The following is an 8,576-nucleotide window of genomic DNA, read 5'->3' on the forward strand; positions in this document are numbered from 1 at the left end:
AAACTTATATATTCCATGTCTCCACCTGTTGAACAACAACAACCTGAGTGGACACATAACGAGCTGTGTGTGCTCGGACCTGTGCCCCCCTGCCCCCTCAATACCACACTCATCCACCTATGACTTTCTTCTCCTCCCCTCCTCACCCATCACATCCACTTCCCTCCTCCTCTTCCTCCCTCCCTTTGCACTTCTCCACGCCTTTACTCTGCTTCTACCCCTCCTTCGTCCTTCCTCCTCCTCTTCTCCTCCTCCTCTGCCTTCTTTCTTAAACCGGGAGGACAGCAGGATGGAGGACAGAGTGTGGAGTGTGTGCCTTCTTGTCGCTTTGACTCTAGGATGGACGGAGGCTCAGAGTCAGAACAACTCAACCAGGTAAGTGTGTGTGTGTGTGTGTTTGTGTGTTTGTGTCAAATCTTTGCATGTCCCCCTTGTGCATCCTTTCCTCCCGTCCTTCATCCTTCATGTACACATGCAGCGTGGCATTTTCACGGCCACATCTGCCCCCGTCCTCTGCTGTGTGTTTTTCTCCCTCTCCCGGTTGTGATGTTATGGTTACGCCGAGTCGAAATAGAAGGACGCAGTGTTGGGGAGATGTGGTTTGCATCCCATAAACACCCCAGGCAGGAGGACACCAAATGACACTGCAACTTCAGAGTTTTAAGCTCCAGTTCCAAACGGTTACTGGACCTGGTGTGTACACTGGCAGGAGGACGTCCACACACACACACACACACACACTCCTACACACACTCCTACACACGGTGTTAATTGAACATGAGACAAACAAATGCCTGTGGGCTGTTCAGCTCAGGGTCAGGAGGGAGGGACGCCACCACTGTTTTTTTTGGGGCCTTACAGTTGTGCGACCACAGCAGAAGCACCATGCATGCCTGAGGGACTATATATGGCCGATGGTTACCAAAACAGTCCTCACAATGCTACAGATTAATTTAGACCTTTTTCCTGTGCAACAACTCTGCAGCAACAGATTTCGCAAAACTAATTGAGCGGAAGCCTGGGCAGCCGACGTCTGAAATTAACGAGTCTGGGGCCCATGAGTGCTGCAAAATTAAAAGCCAAGGCCGGCCCCCAGCTCTGATGTGTGTTTATACGAGTGTGAAAGAGCGGGTGTGTGTCACCAAACTCCATGTGCGAGCAGCGTTTGAACGTGGGGCAAAGTATGTGTTCTACGTCTAGTGTCAACCTTCTTGTGGCGAGGCCAGTCTGAGTCTGGAGAACACGCACAGTGCATTTACTGTATATTAACTGTCTTCCTGGCTTGGTTCTACGAAAACACACACACACACACACAAGCCAGGAGGGCTCTCATTGGGAACCTCCCCAGATCCAGGGAACAGAGGCAGACTGTGCCGCTGTGGTTCTCTGCATGTATGTAAACGTGTGTGTGTGCCGGATTCTGCTTCAATACTTTTCATTATGGCTGCTTATTGAAATGGCATTTCATTCCACTGCTGCTTGTCCAGTCAGAAGTTTGCACCCACTCTTCCTCTTCCTCCTCCTTCTCTCTTTTGCAGGCCGACCTTCCTCTGTGGAGGCCACCTGGTCACAGACTCGGGCATCGTGGCCAGCGAAGGCTTCCCGAGCCACTACAAACCCAACAGTAAATGCACCTGGTACATCACCGTGAGTCATTATCAACAAAATAATCACTGCATCATCACACTGGTTAGGAGGTGGAGACACTGCAGGGGCCTATGTGACAGAGGAGCACATGAATGCACCATCAAACTACGAAAGAAAATTTCAAAATGTTAATTTCTTTTAAAAACCTACAAATACATAACTTTTGCAAATATTTGCATATTTGCACCAGCACCGTAATAAGCATAATTGAATATTTGCACTACTGCACAAATTGAACTATTGTTGCTCTATTTTTCTCTTCATCTGTAAAGATATATATTTAGATATATATGTTTTATTTTCTATTTTAAATTTTAGATATTCTATTTTATTCTATTTTATTCTATTTTATTTTATTCTATTTTATTCTATTTCTATTTTTTTGGTTGAAATTACTGAGCATTGCTTAAAGAGAGCCTGTGACCCAAGTATTTCATGGCCAGTGACTGCTTCATGTTATCTCTGTGCATTTGACAATATAAAAATCTTGAATCTTGAATCTTGAATCCTGAACCCTTACTCCTACACCTTCTCCTCTTTACCTCCCTCATAAACCTCCCCTGCCTCTTCCTTCAGGTCCCCGAGGGCCATGTGGTCATGCTCTCCTTCCGCCTCTACGACATGGAGGCCGACCCCACCTGTCGCTACGACTACCTGGACGTCTACAACGGCCACACGCGCCTGGTGCAGAAGCTGGGACGTTTCTGTGGGACGTTCCGGCCCGGCGCCCTCATCTCCACCTCCAACACCATGATGATGGACATGGTGTCGGACGAGTCCACCGGAGGAAGAGGATTCCTGGCGTACTTCACCGCAGGGAAGCCACATGTGGAAGGTGCGAACACACACACAGACCCCAGTGAACCACCAGTTATAAATGGAAGCTCTGTGTGTGACGTCTCCTCTGGTGTTCTTATGTAATTCTGTTTGGAGAAAATAACTCATATTTTGAAAGGGACCTGAGCAGCAGTTCTTCCTCTTTTTGCCTCAGGTACAGTATTGAAAGAGGTTTGAATCTGATGTATGAGCTTCTAACTTCTTTTTCCCTCTTTTGCCCAAAGAGAATCAGTTCTGCGGCGGCCGACTGACCAAATCCCAGGGCTCGGTCAAGACGCCCAACTGGCCCAACTCGAATTACCCAGCAGGCATCAGCTGCTCCTGGCACATCTCTGTAGAGCCGAGCAATGTAAGCCAATCATAACAGACTTTATATTTGATGCTAGTCTTTTTGTGTAAAGATGGACGACATGACAGCTCCCAAAAGTGAAGCCAAATCATCTTGATCGCCCCCTGGCTGCTGGCTACAGTATGGACCATAAACTCTGTCTCCTCAAACAATTTCATCCATGAAAACCAATAACTGCAGGTGTGAGTGAAACGTGCAGATGGGGAATGGGGCTGTACACCTTGTTGTTCCATGGGTTTTAATCAAGTAAAGTACATGAAACTAAACTACTTAGTAAAACGTGCAGAAAGTTACAAAGTGCATGCTTTCTTTATGTCACCACAACTGGATCCGCAAAACAGACAACTAATGCCCCTTATACAATCTCCTTTGTATGTGTTGCTTATGAATACAACACTTAATGTACAGCAGCAGGTGTTTAAAACAACCTATATGCAAAGAAACCTGCAAAGAAACCCTAACAGGAGCATTTAAGTTTTCGTTTCCTTGCAGAAAAAGTAAAAAGGACTCAAATTTCAGTCCAACTTTATGTGCAACTAAGACATGTTGAAAACAAATCTTGGTGAAGGGGGCCCAGCAGGAGGAAATATTCAACTTCAAGTCTCTAACGTTGTTTGTGTGCGATTCTTGTGACGAGGTTCAAAATGAAAGAGTTCATTGAAAACCTGCAGGCGTGTTCACGTGTGCCGAGAGACTGAACGCGAGGGAAGAGAGAGGCGAGCATGGGCGAGGGAGTAAATGCCCTTCTGTGTTTCACAAGTCAGGCCTCTCTCTCTCTCGCTCTCCTCCGCCGCCACCACCACCACCTTTACCCGTGCCTGCACTGTACCAGGTTCATGTAAATTAGCCACAGCTCACATCCTTCAATCCTTTTATGTTGCCACCTCTCTTTCAGGTGATCGAGGTGAAGTTTATCAAGCTGGATCTGGAGCCCGACACGTACTGTCGCTACGACTACGTGGCGTTGTTTAACGGAGGAGAAAAGGACAACTCGAGACGAATCGGAAAATTCTGCGGCGACAGTTCACCAGGGTGAGATTACCGATCAGAAAATGGGTGTTGAGACAAAACATGGGTTCAAAGCTGCAAATTCTTCCTCCCGTCCTTCCCTTCATCTACTTTTCTTATTCCTCACGTAGAATCATAGTGACCAACGGGAACGAGCTTCTTGTGCAGTTCGTGTCCGACCTCAGCGTGACCTCAGACGGCTTCATGGCCTTCTACTCCAGCGTGCCCCGGGGCTCCCGATCACCCACCGCTGGGGGGGACTTCATCTATGGGCCGCAGACGACCTCCGCGCCACAGAAAACAGGCGTGAAGCCGAAAAAGACAATCAAACCCACCCCCAAACCGAAACCTGTCGTCAAGCCTAAGCCTACCAAAAAAGCCCTGGTGAAGAAACCTCCTCCACGCAAACCTGCCGCCAAGCCGGCGGTCAAGCCCACGGCTAAACCCAAACCAGCTAAACCAACACCTAAGGTACCCGTGAAAAAGCCAGCACCCAAACCCGGAACTAAACCCGCGCCTAAACCTAAGCTGGTAAAACCAACCCTCAAACCCAGGATCAAGGCTAAACCCACCCGTAAACCTGCACTGAAGATCAAGCCTACATTAAAACCGGCCGTCAAAAAAACAGTAAAGCCAACAGTCAAGAGTGGAGTGAAACCAAACGCCAAACCTAAAGCCACACCTAAACCAGCAGCGGGCAAAACGGTGGCAAAGAAACCAGTCGTCAGCAACAAACGTGAGTTTCTGTTTATATGAGTTCACGCCTGTATTAGGATGCAAGTTGATGCACCTTATTATTTCTTTTTTTGCCGTGTGTTTCCTGCAGCTTTACCACTGAACCCACTGTGCACACAACCCTGTAAGAGGACAGGGACTCTCCAGACCAGCTTCTGCCCTCATGACTTCGGTGAGCCACAACATCAGTCACTCCTGTGGTCCAAACAAAACTTGCTACATCCTCACAGCTTTATACCTTCCATAGAATTATTCTCATCTTATCACTGGATTGCACTGATGTCCCTCCCCACACCACAACAGATTCCTTGTAGGTGTAAACCTGCTTGGCAATAAAACCTGATTCTGATTCTCATGTTTAGCCGGACAACAAACACCAAGCACGAGGCCGGAGCCGGTTTCAGTCTGGTGCACTTGTCATTTCCCCATCCAGCACCCATGTTGTTTTAATAACAAATGCACTTGAACCCATGGGTGCGCTGGTCTTTCCTTCTGAACCATGCACCTTGTGTTTTAGATCAAAAACACTGAGATCATTACAACAGAGCCACATATCTTCTTTTTTTTCAGTAATCTCAGTTCTCTCTCCTCCATTTCTGTCTCTCATCCAGTGATCACGGGTAAGGTCATGTCTGTGACCGCTGGTCCGAGGGGCTCAGCGACAATCGAGGTGTCCGTGATCAAGGCCTATAAGACAGGACGCCTCAACATCGCCAAGTCAGGACCAGTCACGTCAGTCAAGCTGACCTCTACCTGCAAGAGGTGCCCCGGGCTCAACAAAGGTACAATACCACACAGGCTTATTTCTCGATAAAACACTGATGCAATGAGATGTGGCATTTCCTTAATACATTTTGAATGGCCGTTTCAAAAACAGATATACAATTGAGCCGCGTGCAATTACTCCTTCAATTTATATTAAAAAAAAATACCATTCTTACTTTATTTCTTTTACATAAACGTCTCTTTTCCAGGCCAGAACTACGTTTTGATGGGAAAGGTCGAGGCACAGGGCGCCGGACATCTTAGCCCGTCCAGCTTCACTCTCCTCTACAAGCCCATCCACGCCAAAGCCCTCGTCGTCCTCGCCCGCAAATCATGCTGACGTCACAGCCCAATCACATTACCCCCCCCATAGTCCAGGCCATTGCTAAAAACATGCAACTTTACATAAAGACTGAAAATATTTGAAATATCCGAAACACAATGTTTATAAAAATACATTTAAATTCAAACAGTAAGTCGCATATTTTGTATTGTGTATCTAAGTTATACTATTTCTGTGCTAAAATATGAACATCAATAAACAATGTGATGCTGGTGCTCGAGTTGATTTTTTACCATCTATTATCTTTTTATGGGTAATTATCACCGGATCTTCTCAAACACAGAAACTTGCAGTCTTTATACATAGTACATACAAGAACATAGTCGCATGTGAGCCTCAGTGTGCACAGGTGTGGATTTCCTATTTCCAAATGCTCCATAAAAAAAATTGAAGTCTTGAATAAACTCACAGTTAGTGCAAGCTTACAGTTTGTGGTTGGTCAGCACACAGGCGGGTCAAACTGAAAGTCTTAAAGTCCTGAAGAGAAGAAGTTAAATGAAGGGCACAGGGGGAGGCCAGGAGACAAGTGAGCACAGCTGAGACACATGAAAAGTAAAAAAGCAGTTCCTCAAACTCCCCACACATACTTCCTTTAAACTCTTGAACTCTTTCTGTGTAAGAAATTGGCTTGGTCTGGAAATATATTTTGTTAGAATAAACATAGTTCGTTTTTTTGAGAAAAATTACAGGATCCTAGAAAGTTTGAAATTGAAGAGCACAATGAGTTTAATTTGTTTGTTTTACGAGTTAAATAAAATCAACTACAAGACAAAATGTTTACACACAGAACAGCCATTTAATCATTTTATCATGTACAAAGCTTGAGCCTTATTTTCCGGTTGCACAAAAAAATCATACTGGGAGAGACAGTGAGGGAGGGCTCGGCGATTAGGAATCTTTATTTATAATCAGTGTTTAAAATCTGTAGAATCTTCAGGTTTACTCTTGTGTCTATCAGAGCTGCCACAACACAGGTGATTGAACGGATTGGTCTTGTTGCACACGCCGTGCCTCTCACACGGCTAAACGGGTTCCTCCATTGTTTGCACAGCACACTCGCTGTGCAAAAAATGGAGGAAAATACGTGCACCCCCCGGCAAAAGTCTCTAGACGTTGATGATGACGTTGGTGTTGACGTTGGCGTTGACGTTGGCGTTGGCTTTGGCGTTGGCTTTGACGTTGACGTTGGAGTTGGCGTTGGTGTTGACGTTGACGTTGACATTGGCATTGGCGTTGGCGTCGTCGTCTGGGCAACACAGATAGGCGCAGACCAGACGGCAGCAGCCGGCCACCAGGACAAAGCCGAAGATGATGTAGAATAGAGTCGTGATCCAGAAGGAGAACAGGTAGAGCGTCTTGTCGCAGTAAACGTCCACGTTTGTTGAGTTCTTTGTGTATTCGGGCTGGTAAATAGAGTAGATCCACACATTGCCTGAAAAAAAAAAAAAAAAAAAAAAAAGAGATATACACTTTGGATTGTTTCATGATGCCTCTATCAACCAGTGCAGTTCCACTCTTCCTTTACTCATTTCCAGACTAAAATGTCTGTATCATTTCTGAGTTACATTATTTTTGCTGCATTCAAGTCATGTCTGTGATAATAAAATAAGGAGAAGCCTGTGTCAGATCCGGCCTCATAAGCTGTGGAGGAAACTTGTACTAGGTTCGATACACTACATTGCTATTGTAAAGGATATGTTATTTTTCTGTACTCTTTGTGTTGAGGGTTTAATCCAAACAATTATTCAAATAAAGGTGTGTGTGTGTGTGTGTGTGTGTGCAGCTTTGTAATTGTACAAAAAAAAAATGTACATCTAGTGGCCCATTTGTATTACTGCAGTGGGTGGTTTATCTAACTGGTGCTCCTATATTGAAGGCACATGTGATTTGAACCTGGATAAGTAGAAGACAAAATATGGATGGATGGTTTAAATTTCTGGCTTAAATTTCAGAATGACAATTTAAACCATCCAGCCAGAAAGTAAATATTACACCAACCACTCCACTATCCTGTTGCGTTTCCCTGTGTGTTGGCTCATTCACCTGCCCACCGCTACTTTTAACTCACCGACGATGAACCAGCTAAAGAGGAAGAAGGCCAACAACGAGTTCCATGTGATGCAGACTACATCGATCACGTCGGTGTCGTTGTCTTCGGGCTCCTTGGGAAAGGGAATGCAGGTGAACAGCGCCAGCATCAGGCCGAAAACCCCCGACACGATCAAGTAGATGGGGATGTAGTGCTGCACCGGACAGTCATCCAGATACACGGACCCTGGTGGTTACAGAGACAAGAGACTGGTCAGTCCATGTTCTCATCGGGGTAAAAGCAGACTCTCTGGTCTTTGAATAAAACCTCGAACAAATCTCTAACTCACCTATTGCGATCTGAACAACAGGAATGGCGCAACCAAACAACTTTGAAAGTACTGAAAGAAGAAAGTAAATTGATTTAATTGTCAATTTGAGTTTCTCTTCCCCGAGCCTCATGTCAGTGTGATGAAACTGATCTCACCTAGAGCCGCTCCCTTTAGTTGAGGAGGGCGGTGGATGCGAACCACAAACCTGGACATCGTATCAGTGGCGAGAGCTCAGACCTGCAGAGGAAGATAAGTGCAATCTAAGGTTTTAAAGGAGATATGTTTGTTTTCCCTGCTGCTGAATGTGGCTTGTTTGCAGGAGCAGGTGTTGGTGATGGTTGCTCGCTGTCACTCTCAATAAGTAGCGTTACATTCATGGCAGAGACGACCGAACTGGGACTAGCGTGTTAGCATGCTAACCTTAGTAAATACATCCGCGGTCCACCAATAAGGAGTTGGACAAATACATTCAGGCAAATAAATTGGCTTTTTGAGGGCTTTAACATGCTCAAATTCTTACCAAAATTTGCAG

The 8,576-nt window shown here is 45.6% G+C and overlaps 2 protein-coding genes across 2 annotated transcripts; one reads left to right on the forward strand and one right to left on the reverse strand.

The window, feature by feature from the left end:
* Window positions 1-289: 289 nt before the first annotated feature.
* pcolceb (procollagen C-endopeptidase enhancer b) lies at window positions 290-5,681 on the forward strand. The gene is made up of 9 exons (XM_061066478.1): window positions 290-375; window positions 1,539-1,647; window positions 2,224-2,482; window positions 2,709-2,833; window positions 3,729-3,865; window positions 3,973-4,577; window positions 4,668-4,748; window positions 5,188-5,358; window positions 5,551-5,681. The coding sequence occupies exons 1-9, from the start codon at window positions 290-292 to the stop codon at window positions 5,679-5,681; spliced, it is 1,704 nt and encodes a 567-aa protein (XP_060922461.1).
* A 1,109-nt stretch (window positions 5,682-6,790) lies between these two features.
* LOC132996329 (transmembrane protein 272-like) lies at window positions 6,791-8,257 on the reverse strand. Its single transcript, XM_061066674.1, has 4 exons — window positions 8,200-8,257; window positions 8,063-8,113; window positions 7,753-7,959; window positions 6,791-7,116 (listed from the first exon to the last, which is right to left on the reverse strand). The coding sequence occupies exons 1-4, from the start codon at window positions 8,255-8,257 to the stop codon at window positions 6,791-6,793; spliced, it is 642 nt and encodes a 213-aa protein (XP_060922657.1).
* Window positions 8,258-8,576: the final 319 nt, after the last annotated feature.

This window comes from Limanda limanda, chromosome 22 (genome assembly GCF_963576545.1).
Source record: "Limanda limanda chromosome 22, fLimLim1.1, whole genome shotgun sequence".
Lineage (NCBI taxonomy): Eukaryota > Metazoa > Chordata > Actinopteri > Pleuronectiformes > Pleuronectidae > Limanda > Limanda limanda.

Bases quoted from the DNA above. Each gene is read 5' to 3' on its own strand.
- pcolceb (XM_061066478.1), top strand. From the start codon at position 290: ATGGAGGACAGAGTGTGGAGTGTGTGCCTTCTTGTCGCTTTGACTCTA. The intron at 2,834-3,728 runs GTAAGCCAATCA...CCTCTCTTTCAG, and splicing joins TCTCTGTAGAGCCGAGCAAT to GTGATCGAGGTGAAGTTTAT. The intron at 3,866-3,972 runs GTGAGATTACCG...TTCCTCACGTAG, and splicing joins TGCGGCGACAGTTCACCAGG to AATCATAGTGACCAACGGGA.
- LOC132996329 (XM_061066674.1), bottom strand. From the start codon at position 8,257: ATGTCCAGGTTTGTGGTTCGCATCCACCGCCCTCCTCAACTAAAGGGA. The intron at 8,114-8,199 runs GTGAGATCAGTT...TTCTTCTTTCAG, and splicing joins ACTAAAGGGAGCGGCTCTAG to TACTTTCAAAGTTGTTTGGT. The intron at 7,117-7,752 runs GTGAGTTAAAAG...TTTTTTTTTCAG, and splicing joins CTTTAGCTGGTTCATCGTCG to GCAATGTGTGGATCTACTCT.